Genomic DNA, 16,944 nt, shown 5'->3' with positions numbered 1-16,944 from the left:
GTCCCATATCTTTGCTGCACTGATGTTGTGTTAAAACGATGTCTTGTAAGAGACCATCTTTTCATGATAGCAGTTTTTAATCTTTTACCTTGTAATTGCCCTTGTTAAACCATGATGTATTAAAAGCACCACAATTCACCGCTCATCACCAGTCAGTGCCTCTGACGGCTTTGCTTGAATGAGGACCGCAGTGTCCCGCCCCTTAGGTCAATGAGATTTAGATTGGCATGATTTCTATCCAATCATATGAACAAGGGATATGACGTCAGGTTGTTGTTCCCGGGAGCGTGCGTCTCCTCTGCTCAGTTGACATGGCGAGATAGTAGTTCGCTGAAATCATCATCCGTGGAACAGAACAGCCATTATTTAAGTGAACCAGGCGGTTTCGTATAGTATTTTTTTGTGGTTTTAGTTCTATGGAAGCGGATCTTATCGAAAAGATGCCGTGCCATAATCAGCAGCTAAATAACAGTGAAAGCCCCGAACACGCCGCGAAGCACGTCCGCTTCGCCCGCAGCAGCGCTGCCGCCGAGACCCGTCAAGATGACACGGAACCGTGTGAAAACCAAACCTTGAACGACATCCATGGACAAATAGGACCTCAGTTGAAACTCTTGCCATTAAATGACCAAATACGAGAACTTCAGACTATCATTCGGGACAAGTGAGTCTCCAGTCCGCCTTTTAACCGGATTTGGATTGAGAGTACACATTGCGTGTCCCCATAGGCCAGATCTGTATCATATGTACCTATATATCATTGAATGTGTAGCCTACATAAACCTGTAACTTATCAGAATGTCTAATCTAAAATGTTCATGGAATAAACTGGGATGTAGCCTCACGTCGTTTTGTTGGACATCAGTCAACATGTATTATATATTGCAACAGTCTCTTTCTTCTTTCTCACCCAGAACTACCAGTAGAGGTGATTTTGTGTTCTGTGCTGATAGATTGGTAAGCATCACCAAAAACGGTAAAGAATGGTGGTCTTGTGTTTAAATGTCAATATATCCTACTAACTGATAATAATCAGTCATTATTCTTATAAAGAGCTTGTAATTAAAGGCAGCTCACAAAAGTAATTTTGCAATCAACAAAGTGAATATATTGTTGATTTACATTTCACATTCCTTGATTGCTGTATTTGACTTCTCAAACAATCAATTTGATTTTTTTTTTTTTTTTTTGTATTGTAAAATTACTAGGTCTACTGTTCTGTATTTGGTTTGTTACCCTTCAATTTGATTCTAATTGGTTGTTTGTTTTGCTCTCAGATACGATTAGTGGTGGAAGAGGGTCTCAATCAGCTTCCATATAGTGAATGCACTGTAACCACACCAACAGGTGAGCCTGTTACCATGGTGATTACCCCCTCTGCATATTAACAATCTTACCATGATCAGCTGTTGAATTAATTCAAATTCAGAGTTTCATTTTATACTTATGCAGGGCATAAATATGAGGGTGTGAAGTTTGAAAAGGGAAACTGTGGAGTAAGCATCATGAGGAGTGGTGAGTCTCTTTCTTTCACACAAATTCATAAACACACACACAGCCATGATGAAATAAAAAAGCCCTATTTAGTGTGCATGCCTTTTATACTTCAAAACGCATGTGTTATGTGAGCAGGTGAGGCAATGGAGCAAGGCCTGAGAGACTGCTGCAGGTCAATCCGAATTGGGAAGATTCTGATCCAGAGTGATGAGGAGACACAAAAGGCCAAAGTTTACTATGCAAAGTTTCCTCCTGACATCAGCAGAAGGAAGGTTCTGCTCATGTACCCTATTCTCAGTGAGTAATTCACATCAGGCATTAAGCTGGCCCACATAGAATGTGTGCAATTTTCTGCACCGATTTGGTGCAAAATCTGGATTTAAACATGGCCATATTTGTGGAAAAAGACATTATGATTCCACTTGAGCCAAACTGTAAGTACTTCAAATATGGCATTTAAAGAGAATTCAATGTTGTGTATACGTGTTCAGGTACAGGCAACACCGTGATAGAAGCGGTGCGGGTGCTGAATGAACACGGCCTGCAGGCCAAACATATCATACTACTCAGTCTATTCTCCACTCCACACGGTAAGACGCAAACACAGAGTGAACAGTTAAGACTTGTGTTCCCATTTACGAATCAATCACATGATAAATCTCTTTTATTATTTTATCTATCTTAGTACGTTAAAGGGTTAGTTCAGCCAAAAATGACATTTGTCATTTATTACTCACCCTCATGTCGTTCCACACCCGTAAGACCTTCGTTCATCTTCAGAACACAAATTAAGATGTTTTTTGATGAATTCCGAGGGTTTCTGAACCACACAGGAGGCAGCAGTGTCATTAAACCTTTTGACTGTCTGTTGTCGTAGCTGATGTAGTGAACGCAGTGCATGCTTCCATGTAGGGATGGGCAGTATTTATAATACATGTATTTCAAATACGTATTTCAAATACAAAATAGTATTTTGTAATTTGTATTTGATAGGGTTGATGAAAATGACTTTGTATTTTGTATCAAAATACTTTAGTGTTTTGTATTTTTAAAATACTTTGTAAAAAGTCTACATGATGACATCATAAAATTGTAGCCTCTGGCAATGTAAGAAACGCCAACTTTCCATCAATTTTTAGCATGAATTGCTGTTTTTTTTTAACAGTTCATGTTAAGTTTTGGTGTTTATTTTGGTAGCCTAGGATAAATAGTTTACCAATTTACATAATGTTTTTAATTATTATACCGAGAAGCAGCCCCCATATTTATGATTAACAATCAAATGATTGATTAGTTAGAAGCTAGTTGCCATGAATACAGGTGCTATCAGTTGTCTTCTTATAAATGAGTTGTTGTCATTGAGTCAGTGTTGCTGAGGCAAAGTAGGCCCTTCGTTACCAAACACCAAGTAACTAAATTAGGATACAATTATGAGTCATTCGCAAACATTAAATTGTTGGTTATTTAAAACTAAACTTCATCTGGGAGATCACACGGATTTGCGAATATTTGACCTGTTAAAGCCGCAATATGTAAATTTTCGCCACTAGAGGTCGCTCATTCAAAACAAAGGCGTAGCTTTATAACACCTTGATTTTCTGAAATCATGGGATGTATTGTCTTCACGTCTACAGCCGGTGGAAAAGAATTGGGACGGGACTTGGGCAGAAATCATGTTCATGGATAAGATTATTAACGTTACTGTAGTATGAAGCAGAGCAGGCCGAGTGCTGTGAGAGCAGTAACAAGGCCGCTGGAACGATTGCTAATGAGAGACGAGCGTGAAACACGTCTCGACAGCAGCGGACCTTTTATTATGCCACAGTCGCTGCTTCCACTTCTTCTGGTAATTCGTATTTGGGGTAAAGCAGAGCTGTTTTATCATGTTAGACATATTTGCGTGTTTAAAGTTGTAATAGTGCTACTCTGTGGGTTCGCTCGGCGGCTACTTTGAGACACTTAATTCACACTATAGTAAGCTAGATCGATATTAGGCATGGTAAAACATGGTACTCACAGTAAATCAAGAAAATAAGATTTAAACAAAAAGACTTACTGTGTTGAGCTATATAACAATAATTAGTTTTCTGTAAATTAATGTTTCCAAACAGTTGCTCACCTGTCTAATAAAACACATAATATACTAAGGCGTCTTTGATGTTGGTTTTTACTAAATAAAACTGGAAATCGAAGGTAATGATGTCATTGATAGGTGACGCCCAGGCATGGTCTGTGTCATGGTTAAAATTGCTTATTTCTCTGGAATTAAACATTCTTAGAAACATTTGGGATAATGTAAGTACACAAGTCAACAAAATATATAACATTGTTCTAGTGTTTTTTGGATATTTTAATCTAAAAATCCTACATATTGTGCCTTTAACTGGTTGCATATGTCAGATTTATTGCATGACTTGGGCAGAGATATGCTGTTGCTATCAAACATTGTTTACTTTATCAACTGAGTCAGTGTAATGGTGAAGCCATAGATCACATAGGCCAATTGATGGAAGGTTTCGAAGAAATGTCATGCTCCCTTGTAAAAGTATTTTGTAGTTTGTTTTGATACATTTTGTGGCTGCTGTATTTTGTAGTTTTTGATACATTTAAAATTAAGGTATTTGGTATTTTATTTTAAAATACATTTTGATGTATTTTTGCCCAACCCTGCTTCCACGTTTACGTCCGAACGCTGGCTCAGTACTGGTCGACGCTGCACACGTGAGCAGCAAGACGCATGCGTGTTATGCTGATGCAGGAGCCACCAATAATGAGTCGCCGTTCTGATATAAACACAGAAGCCTGCACTGCATTCCATACGTAAACTGCGTATGAGTTATTTTTGTTTGCACAAAAGTATTCTCGTCGCTTCATAACATTAAGTTGAAACCACTGTAGTCACGTTAACTATTTTAACAATGTCTTTACTGCCTTTCTGGACCTCAAAAGGTGCAATGATGTTGCTGCTTATGTGTGGTTCAGAAACCCTCGGATTCTTCAAAAATATCTTAATTTGTGTTCCAAAGATGAACGAAGGTCTTGCGCGTTTGGGAGGTGAGGGCGAGTACCTTGTGACAGAAAGAAGTAGAATGACTGAAAGAAGTCTCCTATGCTCACCAAGGCTGCATTTATTTGATCAAAAATACAGTAAAACAGCAATATTGTGAAATATTGTTACAAATTAAAATAACTGTTTTCTATTTTAATGTATTTTACTATGTAATTTATTCCTGTGATGGTAAAATCCAGTTTTCAGCAGACATTACTCTAATTTTTAGTGTCACGTGATCCTTCAGAAATCATTCTAACATGCTGATTTGTTGCTCAAGAAACATTATCATCATCATCAATGTTGAAAATGTTTTAATACATTTGCAGAAACATTTGTTTTCAGGACTTTAATGAATTAAAAGTTAAAAGAACAGCAGATATTTGAAATAGAAATCTTGTGTAAGATTATAAATGTCTTTACTGTCACTTTTGATTTAATTTAATGCACCCTTGCTGAATAAGAGTATAAATTTTTTCCTTCATATATAAAGTCCATTATTTCAATAGTGCACACTGCACCTCCATAATGCTGTGTGAATGTGTGCAGGTGCACGGTCCATTGTTGAGGAGTTTCCTGACATCACTATACTGACAACTGAAGTTCACGCTGTCGCTCCGACACATTTTGGCCAGAGGTATTTCGGCACAGACTGACAAACCACCAACTGCGCACAAGTTCACTTGGATTCGGCTGGAGTGGCATGCATGTTTTTTTTTTTTTTTTATTATTATTTTTTCCTCCATATGGTAAAGCCTGACCAGCCCACAGCAAGTGTCTGTGTGAGTGTGAGATTGGTTGATCAGGGCTGGCCTCTGTATTTTTATTGGTTGTGATGTATTTATCCATGTTTAATGTGAGCAAATGGATCAAGTGATCTTTTAAAACCATGTGCTCATCCATGATACCACCAGGATTAAAACAAACTGTGTTATAGAGCGTTCCTGAACATTCTAGAATAATGCAAAGAAAAGAAAATTACAAATAAAATATTTTGTATTAAATGAATTGTCTTTATTTTTTCATTAAATCTGTTATTCAATAATCCTATAAGACACTATTTAATAGTGTCATCATAAAGCTAGAATTTTATTGCCACAACAGAAAAACACCACTACATTTCAGCACAAAATATTGAATTTAAAAGATTATCACAGGGACACCTGATAAAGCTCTCTCACACCCTGATCAGTAAAAGAGAGGTTTCAGAGACCTGATCGCTCCCTTAGGAAGTGTTCCAGGTGAAAACTGAGCATGCGGGCAGGTGTTCACCCTCAACCCTCATCTCCCTGAGGGCCGCCCGCCACTCCTGTAAGCTTAACCTGTGATTGAGATCTTTCTAAAATCGCCTCACTGTGACAATGTCACATAACGCATTTCGTTAACCTAGAAAGACAAAAACACATTCCTATTATTTGGATTTTATTTAGTGTCGTTTGAACACTTTTGCTTTGGAGATGTCCTTGAAAAGCAGAACAAGCATTTCTCATACCTTATCTCGTTACTGCTAGTCATCCACTGCTATGGTAACAAAGACCCCCTCAGGTGAGACTGATGGCAGAAAAGAATGATACAGACAAATGACTCAAATCAGAATTTTTGATCAGGCTGTGCAGCCCTGGTTTAGCCTCAAGGGGGCAATATAAACTTGGGGTCTGAACTTCCAATGTTCCAAAATTAAAAAAAGATGATTAACTTTGTATTACAATAGAAGATTGCCAACATTTCTCTCCTAAAATGCCAGTTACTTCTGCGAATTTTAAAAATTGCTATTCGGAGTGCTATTTAGAGTTAGTGGGGGAATTTTAGAGGATGTGTGTTCGTAATCCTACTCTTTGTGATAGCACACTTAAGTTAATGACAGAAGCAGAGAGCAGATCACCTTTAGAGACAGCGTGAGAACTGGGATAAATTCAGTCTCCCTCTAAATAAAAGATTTACCAAACCATTCTGACTACAGTGCTGAGACATAATTGGATGACTCTTTAAAAACTGGGCTCGGATTGTTTAACCAATTTGTTGAATTTTGAAATATGATTCAGAGAATATATTTCTTACCCACAGTTCCTTCCATGACACAATGCCCATTTCCATTCATCACTGAAGGACTGCGAGTCGACATCTGCCATCTCAAGGGGAATGAATGTCCATCCCCTTGACTATGATAGACATAAAAGAAACAGTTGGTAAACATAAGCTATGGCATCTGTGTTGTGGCATTAAATCAAAAGAAATCACACATCTTAAATGTTTGTGACTGGTGACTTAGATTAAATGTTCGTTGACTAAACGGCGAAATGCCAGTATTGAAATTCATCAATTCTGCCATTTCAATCCGAAAACTGGAAAAGGTTATTATCCGGAAATGTTTTTCACTCTTAAGGCTGTGCTTACAGTGATTTTACCATGAGTAAGCAGTATACTTAAGCAAAACATGAAGCAGAATGCCTAAAAAAAGTTTTTTTTTTTTTTTTCATGTTTCTGAAAAAAAGTCTCTTATGCTCACCAAGGCTGTATATTTGAATAAAATAAAAAAAACAGTAATATTGTGAAATATTATTACTATTTAAAATAGCTGTTTTGTATTATAGTACATTTACTATATACACTTTTTTTATTCCTGTGAAAGCAAAGCTTTCATTCAGAAATCATTCTAATAAGCTAATTTTGGTGCTGAAGAAAGTCTCTTTTATTATCAAAACAATTGTTCTGCATATATATTTTGTAGAAACTGTCATGCAGTTTTTTTCATGATTTTTTGATGAATATAAAGTTAAAAAAAACAATTTATTTGAAATAGAAACCTTTTGTTGCAATACAAATGTCCTTGCTGAATGTAAAAAAAAAAAAAAGACTTCCTGAACAAAATATTTGAACAGTAGTTTTTATTATTAATTAGAATAAACAATTATTCTGCAAAAATACCGTTTATAATCTGTAGGCTGTTACGGTTGCCATCAATGCTGATTACGGCTTAATACTGACCTGCTAAATACTGGAAATGGCCAGAGTCTCTTTTTCTTTCCAAACACCTGTAAGAAGTTTGCGCAGACACCCACATCAAATGCGTCACTTCCGGGTCCATCCGCAAAAAAGGGGACTGACAGCCACTCTGAGAGAAAGAGAACAAGAAATGTTATGGTGCCTACAAAACCTCATACAAATAATGTGCATATGTGGAATGCAGGTTTTACCAAGAGTTGTTTTGTTGCTGGCAAGCAGCCAGATGTGGAAGAAGAGCAAAAAACAGAGGGTAACAGCAAACATGGCCGACACCAGTGTCAGGAACAAGACATGCAGTTTAACACAACTATCAAACAGTTTTCCCTAAGAGAGAGAGAGAGACCGCAGTGTAATTCAGGAATACTGTATTAAGATACTAATGTGAAACACACAGAAATAAGAATTATTGATGCAAGAATTTAATTATATAATAATACATAAAATTGCTGTTGACACTCTACAATAAGGCCCATTAAAATTAGTAAATGCAGATGCTAACATGAACTAACAATGAGCTATATATATATATATATATATATATATATATATATATATATATATATATATATATATATATTTTTTTTTTTTTTTTTTTTTTTTTTTTTTTTTTACAGCAATTATTCTTTGTTAATAAAAATAAAAATTTTCATGGTTCACAGCAACTAACGAATGTTAACAGATACACAACTTTGGATTTAAAAAATGTATTAGTAAATGTTGAAATTAACTAAGATTAGCAAATGCTGTAGAACTATTGTTCATCGTTCGATTGTGTTTAGTAGTGTAAACTAATGTTAACAAATCAAACCTTATTGTAAAGTGTTACCAAATTATTACATAAATAAGAAATCATTATACTGCAAAAGATAAAATATTTTATATCAAATTCACTCGCAATGACTTAAATTGCATTTGTATGTGGCAGGTACTTTTATCCAAAGTGACTTTGCATTTAAGCAATACATTTTCTTTAAATGCGTGTAAAAAAATTTATTTTTCAAATATTTGATGCCAAGTGACTGTGGGTGATCTGTGGATGTGCCATCTGAGGCTGAGACTAGTCTCTACCACTCAAAGTACATGTCAATCTTGCTAAAAAAATATGCAATGCAAAGGCACAAAGGTCACCCACCAGCCACAGTTGGATGAAGGTCGGTGTAACCGTTGCGATGATGAGGAGGCAGTACAGCAGTGAGTAGAAGAGGAAGAGCATGAAGAACTTATAGTTGGAGAATCCAATACAGTTATTCAGCCTGAACATGCTCACAACAACACACAACATACACACAGAAGAAGAGAATAGGTGTCACTTTTTAAAATGGCTATATTACTCATTTAAACAAGATGTAACATGTTAAGAGTTCTTGTTTTTTTTTTCTTCCCTGAATGCAAGTTAAATACATATCTACAGTAAGTAGCTATTTGGCTTCAATATCCAATAGCCTGCACAGACTAAGCAACAACAGCTGAAAATAAAAAATGTTTACAGAAAGAGTAAGCTACTAACTTTTGATTAAAGGTGCCCTAGAATTAAAAATTGAATTTACCTTGGCATAGTTGAATAACAAGAGTTCAGTACATGGAAATGACATACAGTGAGTCTCAAACTCCATTGTTTCCTCCTCCTTATATAAATCTCATTTGTTTAAAAGACCTCTGAAGAACAGGCGAATCTCAACATAACACTGACTGTTACGTAACAGTCGGGAACATTAATATGTATGCCCCAATATTTTCATATGCCAGCTCATGTTCAAGGCATTAGACAAGGGCAGGACGTCTGGATGTGCACAGCTGAATCATCAGACTAGGTAAGCAAGCAAGGACAATAGCGAAAAATGGCAGATGGAGCAATAATATCTGACATGATCCATGATATTTTTAGTGATATCTGTAAATTGTCTTTCTAAATGTTTTGTTAGCATGTTGCTAATGTACTGTTAAATGTGGTTAAAGTTACCATCATTTCTTACTGTACTCACGGAGACAAGACTGTCGTTATTTTCATTTTTGAAACACTTGCAGTCTGTATAATTCATAAACATTCTCTATAAATCTCTCCAACAGTGTGTAATGTTAGCCGTTAGCCACGGAGCACAGCCTCACACTCATTCAGAATCAATTGTAAACATCCAAATAAACACTGTACTTACGCGATTAGACATGTTGCATGACGAACACTTTGTAAAGATCCATTTTGAGGGTTATATTAGCTGTGTGAACTTTGTTTATGCTGTTTAAGGCAGTCGCGAGTGCGGGGGCGGGGAGCACGAGAATTTAAAGGGGCCGCAGCCTGAATCGGCGCATATTTAATGATGCCCCAAAATAGGCAGTTAAAAAAATGAATTAAAAAAAAAAAAAAATCTATGGGGTATTTTGAGCTGAAACTTCACAGACACATTCAGGGGACACCTTAGACTTATATTACATCTTTTAAAAACACATTCTACGGCACCTTTAACCATTATAAAGCCATAGATTACAAAGATTCTTTCTTTGGAATAAAATACACCAATAAGTCATAAGTCATAATTAACAGAAATATGCATTTAGAAAGTAAATGAGGTCAATTTTAATTTAGTTTACAAACCAGGGGCAATGATGATCCATCTTCAGTACACACCTACAAAAACAAAGAGACAGACCGCAGGAGTGAAGTGCACAGGCCACAGGAACTATTCTCATTAAATAATAATAAAAACCCTAGTGTAATCAGACACACGCACACATTCAAAATCTCCACAAACACACATAGTTATTCTTTTTCTCCACTGCACTCACTCTCTCCGTCACACACTCAGACTTGGACTTTAATCAAAGGCGGGGAACCTGATATTGACATGTAGCGAAACTCATTTGAGAAGATTCACTGTGTCCACTCAAATAAATGTGACCAAGCGCTTCAACAACATCCTGTAATTATCACACACACACTCACACACAGATCACATTTCAACGTCTCTCCCTTTCATTAAGGGAAGAGTGTGTAGATGAGTGGGAGATGCACTGATACGCACACAGAAATGGAGAGAGAGAGAGAGAGAGAGAGAGAGAGAGAGAGAGAGAGAACGATTCTTACATTTGGCAGACGGAACAGTGATGGCAGCGATCTGGTTTTATCAATTGGCAGTGATGACAGAACCTGATAGCTGAGATGAACACACACACAAACAACCAAATAAATAAATAACATTATCTCCAACATTTAGGTAAATGGAATTTCTCTTTGATAAGAGACTGTTACATATGTTTTTATTCATGTTGTTCATCGTAGAATATCTTATAGAAGAAGACAATTTTTGATTAGTTAACAAAAAATCTTGGAGGATTTGTATCAAAAGCATATGGACTCAATTATGTTTCAACATTAATCCAAGTGATTTAAAGTCCTTACAAATTATGTCTTGGTTTATGAAATGGCTCATAAATGGATCACTCGCAAAATAATAAGATGATCAGTACAAATATGGTTCCCGGCATCTTAGACCCCAGACTAACAAAAAAGTCCAAAATTGCTCTCAAAATAGTTATGTATTATGTACTGAAATTAATAATTTACTCAAAAATGAACCTAACTCAAACACTGTATATATATATATATATATATATATATATATATATATATATATATATATATATATATATATATATATATATACACACACACACACATACACACAGTGCTCAGCATAAATTAGAACAACCCCTTTGAAAAGTAACATTTTAAACAATATTTCAATGAACAAGACTAAGTCTTGTTGACAAGACTAAGTTTTATCTGCTTAACTTATAACATGAAAGTAAGGTTACTAATATAATTTAGAGAATTTTCAGTTTTACTCAAATTAGGGTGATGCAAAAATGAGTACACCCCACTGAAAGTCTCTGGAGCAAAGCTAAATTTTAGACTACAAATGTCTAATTTAACAAGAACTCAACCACAGGTGGGTCTAATTATTCATTACGCAGGTGTCCATCAGACAGCTGACTATAAAAGGGTGTTAAACCCCTTCCCATTTCACGCTGTCAGCAATGGCACCACATAGAAGAGAAATGTCAGAAGACCTGAGAAAGAAAATAATTTCTTTACACCAGAAAGGTGAAGGCTACAAGAAGATCAGCAAAGCTTTACTTATCAGTCAGAATACTGTTGCAAAAGTGGTACAAAAATGTAAAAAAGATGGAACTGCAACCATCTCACAGAGACGTCCAGGTCGTCCACGGAAGTTAACACCTCAATAGGAGTGTCTTCTGATGAGAAGGGTTGAAGAAAATCGGCATGCAAGTTCACTGCAGTTTTCTAAAGAAGTAGAAACTTCTTTACACTGCAGAGGAATGGCATGCATGGGTGCCTTTCACGAAAGAAGCCTCTCCTAAAGCCCAGGCACAAAAAAGCCCGCCTAGAGTATGCCAGGGCCCATACTGACAAAGATGAAGACTACTGGGACTCTATACTCTGGAGTGATGAGACCAAGATAAATGTTTTTGGAACTGATGGCTTCAAAACTGTATGGCATCACAAAGGTGAGGAATACAAAGAAAAATGCATGGTGCCTACAGTGAAACATGGTGGTGGCAGTGTCCTTATGTGGGGCTGCATGAGTGCTGCTGGTGTCGAGGAGCTGCATTTCATTGATGGCCACTGTTGGATTTCTGAAGAAGAACAGGGTGAAAGTGATTCAGTGGCTCCTGATCTGAACCACTCTCCATCCAGCATCCAGTCTCTAAAAGAGGTCATTCTTGAAGAATGGAAAAAGATAGATGTCGCAAAATGTCACAAACTTGTTCATTCCCAGCCTAGAAGACTTGATGCTGTCATTAAAAATCATGGAGGCCATACAAAGTACTAGATGTAGTAGTTTTTGTTGTGAGGTGAACTCATTTTTGCATCACCCTAATTTGAGTAAAACTGAAAAATTAGTAATCTAAGTTATATTATTAAGTTCAACAGATGTTATATTAAACTTAGTCTTGTCAACATTTTGGAAATTGTTTTTGTTCATCGAGATATTGTTTAAAATGTTACTTTTTAAAGGGGGTGTACTCATTTACACTGAGCACTGTATATATATATTTGGTAAGTAAGCTGGAATTTATTTTATTCTTCTAAATTTTTGCTTATTGGTTTTGTTTGTTGTTGACATATTGGTGTTATTGAACTGATAACTTAAGTTGTTCACTTTGTATTAAAGTAAAATTAATTAATAAAGAAGAATATTCCATCATCTTCTTATCCTTACATTGCCCCAGACCAGTAAGACTCAGTATGACTGAGGAAGACACAAGCAGATGTTAGGCAGAATGTTTTTGAAGTGTTGCATTCAGTTACAAGACAGTGGCATTTGGCATCATTACTGTTTACAGACTTTCAGCAAGCAACAGAATTTTGTTCTGTTGTGGGGCTGGGTATTGATATCCCAATTCGATCGGATTCCAAATTCATTTGGGTGCATTTCAGATTTATTCTCCATTTTGCGTCCATAGAAATTCTCTCAGTACTGCCAATACTGATAATTAAAGCAGTGTGTGATATTGATTCAAATGGTAACTTGTCTTTTTGAAATATTCAATAAAACAATAAGCTCATAAGAGTCATTTGTGTCAGGACCTCAGCTACACTGATAAGGTTATACGTTTTTTATTCACTAAAAACAACTGACACATAAGAGTCATTGTGAATTAGACAGATCTAGAATATAATTTCTTTTGCCACAGTGCTGAATATTCAGAGTTCTGAAGATTCCCCTCTGTTACAAAGCAGTGCAGGAAACACTGATGCAGCGAACCTTCTAACACGGTGCAGATGCTTTTCACTGAAAGCCATTCAAAATGCACTAATTGCAGATTCAGTGTCTCTGGAGTAATCTAGAGTTCAGTGTCTTCCCTCAATTACATGGTGCTGATGGAGCAGGTTAATGTTTACAGGTTCAGTGTGAATCGAGTTACATTTGGAGTGGGTCCAGTTTAGTTTTGAGATTTTATTTATACTTTACATTGTCATGTTTATCTGTTATAGACAGGTTTCCTGACCTCCGGTTGCTGTACGTGTATGAACTGGAAGCTTCTGGGAGATTTCCAAAAGAATCTGACTCTTCTCCATACCACCATGTTCCTGCTCATAGAGCAGCGAGTCTGAAGAGGAGAGCTGAAACTGAGCACAGACACCCACGCACACACAGACACACACATACAATTAGTAAATTAGATGGCGGTGCTCTGAGAGGGAGAGGGGTTCCTTTTACGCTCATTTGTCACGTATGACATGCCTGACTTGCAAGTGGATGGGCTGACCCCCGTAAGAGCCCAAGTCTACTTATCTCTTCTAACTGTGGGGTGAAGCCAGCAGAAATGGTGAAGAGTTTAAATTCCCCTTGCAAAAAAATACTGCAGGTGTACTATGGTACAATGACACAAGGCTGTAACCATGTCTTGAACATTGGGGGGGACCAAACCATTTTTTGAGGGGGCTTGGGTCCCTAAATAATTAAAGGATGTTTAGGGATTTAAGGGAATAAAGAAAAAGAAAAACCGCAAAAGTAGTAGAATTTATTGTGTATTTGAACTTTTTGCAAATAATACTTTTATTTAAATATTTGTTTATTTATACACGTTCCCTCTTAATCTTATGTCTAATGTGCCAAAACAGCTCTGTTAATGTTTCTTGTCGTCACATTTAATTATAAATTGCATTAATCACGTGAAATCCTGTTCAATTCAAAACAGCAAAATTTGGCATAAAAGTCACTGAATATTACTGTTGGCCATTCAACATTTCTATAGTAAAACAATAGCCAAATATTAAATATTTAGCTACTTACATCTTACCTCGACTCTATCACAATATAATTCATGTTCAGGTTCTGTGGTCAGTAAAGCCTGCCGCCTTTGATTTGATTGGCCATCTCAATCATTTTGACATTGATGAGTGCAGTTAGACCGCTAAGGTAGACCAGCCTAAAAATGTAACTTTTAAAACTTTTTGTTATCCTAATAACAAGCAGAGTTGTGTGTAATGGAGTGCAGCAGTGCAACATCAAAAATATCAAATATTGGTGGGGACAATTTGGCCATATCTGATTATTGGGGGACTTGTCCCCCTCAATGTCTATGGTTACAGTCCTGCAGAAATGGTATAAGACATACTATTGAACTTTATTTATATACTCCAGTATTTACATGGTACTCCAAGTTAGGTGCGTTTTCTATGATTTATATATATATATAAAAACATGCAGTTATGATTGTACCATGCCCAAAAGCCATAAATGAACTTGTTTTTTGTTTTTAAAGAACCATCAATTTAACCATCACTATAATGCTACTGTACCTCCTCAGAAGGAGAGGATGGTGGAGTAGACACTGCTTTCCAAAATGACCATGAGAACATCCCAAAACACACGTGGAACAGGCAAAGGAACACCACTGAGAGAATAAGTACATATACAATTATCAATCAAAATAAAGGGAAGCAAATGCCAATTTTGTTCTTTCAAACTTTAGAACTGCATATTTTCACACAATAAACATTTATAACAAGACAAAGATTTCATACCTCTCTGTGTTGCACAGGTAAGCAGGACTGGCACACAAATATGAACAAGAGTCATTCATAACATCTGAATGTCATATCCACATTAATGAACAGTTTTTTTGTTTTTTTTTAATTTACATTTATATCTAGTGTTCATAATAAGAGGGAGACCAGGGAGTGTAACAGCCTCAATTTAACTAATATAACATGAGCTATAGGGCTGAAATCACTACAATACATGACCACCAAATGCACTTCTACTGGACCCACAAAGACTGCACAAAATAGGAAAATGCACAGGCTTCATTTGTCAGTTGACTGACTAATAATACACGCACACAATCTATTATGTTTGAGTTGTTAGTTACGTATTTCTGTATTTGTTAGTTACGTATTTCTGTACTTGTTTCCAATTTTATTAGCTGTTTTGAATTTAAATGTTTTTCTATTTGTTTAGCATTTTAGCACTAAAATAAATAAGGGGTTGGGGTGGTGATGGTCATTGGCATAATACTTAACTTTGAACAAATACATTTGATCAAATTCATGTACAAAATTAAAATGACGTCCATGATTTAAACTCATAAACCCACCTCAGCAATGGAGTAGTTTGTAACTGACATTAAATTACACAGATAAGTGATACTTGTTGATTTAATAACTACTTTAATCTGTAGCAGCCAAATATAGATACATCATAAAAAAGTTGAGAAACATACCAAAAAAAAAAACTAGTTACAGACGATGAAACAAAATGTTACATCAGGTTCCGTCTCTCTCACACATTTTAATATCACGTATGGCCTTTTAATCTCACGAAATCTGCGTCATTAAACTCCAAATTTAATAATTTTGCAAAAACATTACTCACTCCAACAGAAGTGCACGACATAGGCGTAGTATGACCACATCACAACCACGATAATGATCGTAACAGGTATCCAGTACAGAAGCCGCGCGCAGCGGCGGAGACACGCTGGCAGAAGCATCACGGTGACCGTCGAGACCAGCGCGCGTCTCCCTATCTCTGAACCATCTGTGACTGGATCAACGAGTCCATAGTAATGAGGCGCAGTAATAAGAGAAACAGCGCCTCCACAGGACACAGCAAGCAAGTGTTTTTTTTTTTTTTTTCCTTCTATCTGTAGCCTTTTCCTGTGTATCTTTATTTCTATTATCTAAGTACATCTACAAAGCATTTGAAAAGAGAACAATGCTCACATTTCATAACACAGATTGAGCTTTGGACTTTTAAGAAAAACTCAATTATTCTATATTTTTAATCTTTAAACATAAAAGGTGTTAGCAAAGACAGTATACCGGCTTCTGAACCCCATTCTGTCCAAAAGAATATACATGTGCCGGATACTTTTCTGCATACTCATACTGGTTTTGAGGTAGTTAGAAAAGCAGAATGTCTTGGACGCACCATTTAGTACAGTAAGGAACTAGTACTGCTTTATAATTCAAGTTATTGACAACAGAACAGCTGCTTTGAGGTCTCTAATCATATGTCTGTCTGAGCGTTGTCTCCTGAGTCCCTTTAGTGCTCTTATGTTAATACTACATTCATACTGCCAAACACGCCGATATTTACAGCAAGTCCATCACAAACTGTTTTCGGAGGACATGAGAGGGGGATCAGGCTACGTTTTTGTTTTTGAAACTGAGTAAATCACTGGGTTTGCTTCAGCTGCAAGGCGGCAGAGTTGAGCTGAGCAGCAGAATGTTGGGCATTGCCTTGTTTGACAGAAAGTGAAGTTGGAGGAGTGCTCTTGGTTGTATAGCCGAAATTTTGAAGCGCCACAGCCTGCTGAGTATGACTGAGCTGAGGAGAGAAAGAGATAGACTCTTAGCAATGCAG

General features: G+C 36.5%; 3 protein-coding genes across 5 annotated transcripts in view; 1 reads left to right on the top strand and 2 right to left on the bottom strand.

Moving 5' to 3' along the window:
- The first annotated feature begins 254 nt into the window (after nt 1–254).
- Nucleotides 255–5,550, top strand: uprt (uracil phosphoribosyltransferase (FUR1) homolog (S. cerevisiae)). The gene is made up of 7 exons (XM_048187366.1): nt 255–664; nt 915–957; nt 1,278–1,347; nt 1,453–1,515; nt 1,633–1,794; nt 1,989–2,087; nt 5,096–5,550. Exons 1-7 carry the CDS (start codon nt 417–419, stop codon nt 5,200–5,202), a joined length of 792 nt encoding a protein of 263 aa, XP_048043323.1. The 5' UTR covers nt 255–416; the 3' UTR covers nt 5,203–5,550.
- On the bottom strand, nt 5,539–16,084 carry zdhhc15a (zinc finger DHHC-type palmitoyltransferase 15a). 3 transcript variants are annotated; one of them, XM_048187363.1, is made up of 12 exons: nt 15,952–16,084; nt 15,102–15,128; nt 14,877–14,971; nt 13,580–13,700; nt 10,629–10,698; nt 10,140–10,172; nt 8,682–8,811; nt 7,741–7,873; nt 7,532–7,658; nt 6,605–6,705; nt 6,039–6,097; nt 5,539–5,932 (listed from the first exon to the last, which is right to left on the bottom strand). In XM_048187363.1, the coding sequence occupies exons 1-11, from the start codon at nt 16,067–16,069 to the stop codon at nt 6,054–6,056; spliced, it is 999 nt and encodes a 332-aa protein (XP_048043320.1). In that variant the 5' UTR covers nt 16,070–16,084; the 3' UTR covers nt 5,539–5,932; nt 6,039–6,053. The 3 variants fall into 3 exon arrangements, with proteins under 3 accessions (XP_048043320.1, XP_048043321.1, XP_048043322.1); XM_048187364.1 differs by having other exon boundaries at nt 8,682–8,802; XM_048187365.1 differs by lacking the exon at nt 15,102–15,128.
- Nucleotides 15,724–16,944, bottom strand: part of LOC125266576 (transcriptional regulator ATRX-like) — a 37,583-nt gene continuing 36,362 nt past the window's right edge. The window contains exon 34 of the mRNA XM_048187361.1: nt 15,724–16,908. Coding sequence (XP_048043318.1) covers nt 16,756–16,908 — 153 coding nt within the window. The 3' untranslated portion in view covers nt 15,724–16,755. The remainder of the gene's footprint in view (nt 16,909–16,944) is intronic.

The sequence above is a fragment of the Megalobrama amblycephala genome, linkage group LG4, assembly GCF_018812025.1.
Source record: "Megalobrama amblycephala isolate DHTTF-2021 linkage group LG4, ASM1881202v1, whole genome shotgun sequence".
Taxonomy (NCBI): domain Eukaryota; kingdom Metazoa; phylum Chordata; class Actinopteri; order Cypriniformes; family Xenocyprididae; genus Megalobrama; species Megalobrama amblycephala.
Note: the sequence above shows the minus strand (reverse complement) of the source record. Positions and strands in the feature narration are given on the sequence as shown.

Coding starts and splice junctions, on each gene's coding strand:
- zdhhc15a (XM_048187363.1), bottom strand. CDS start 16,069: ATGCTTCTGCCAGCGTGTCTCCGCCGCTGCGCGCGGCTTCTGTACTGG. Junction 15,129..15,951: donor TGTCGTGCACTTCTGTTGGA/GTGAGTAATGTT, acceptor TTTGTGTGCCAG/TCCTGCTTACCTGTGCAACA. Junction 10,699..13,579: donor TACACGTACAGCAACCGGAG/GTCAGGAAACCT, acceptor TGTTCATCTCAG/CTATCAGGTTCTGTCATCAC.
- uprt (XM_048187366.1), top strand. CDS start 417: ATGGAAGCGGATCTTATCGAAAAGATGCCGTGCCATAATCAGCAGCTA. Junction 958..1,277: donor TGTTCTGTGCTGATAGATTG/GTAAGCATCACC, acceptor TTTTGCTCTCAG/ATACGATTAGTGGTGGAAGA. Junction 1,795..1,988: donor GCTCATGTACCCTATTCTCA/GTGAGTAATTCA, acceptor ATACGTGTTCAG/GTACAGGCAACACCGTGATA.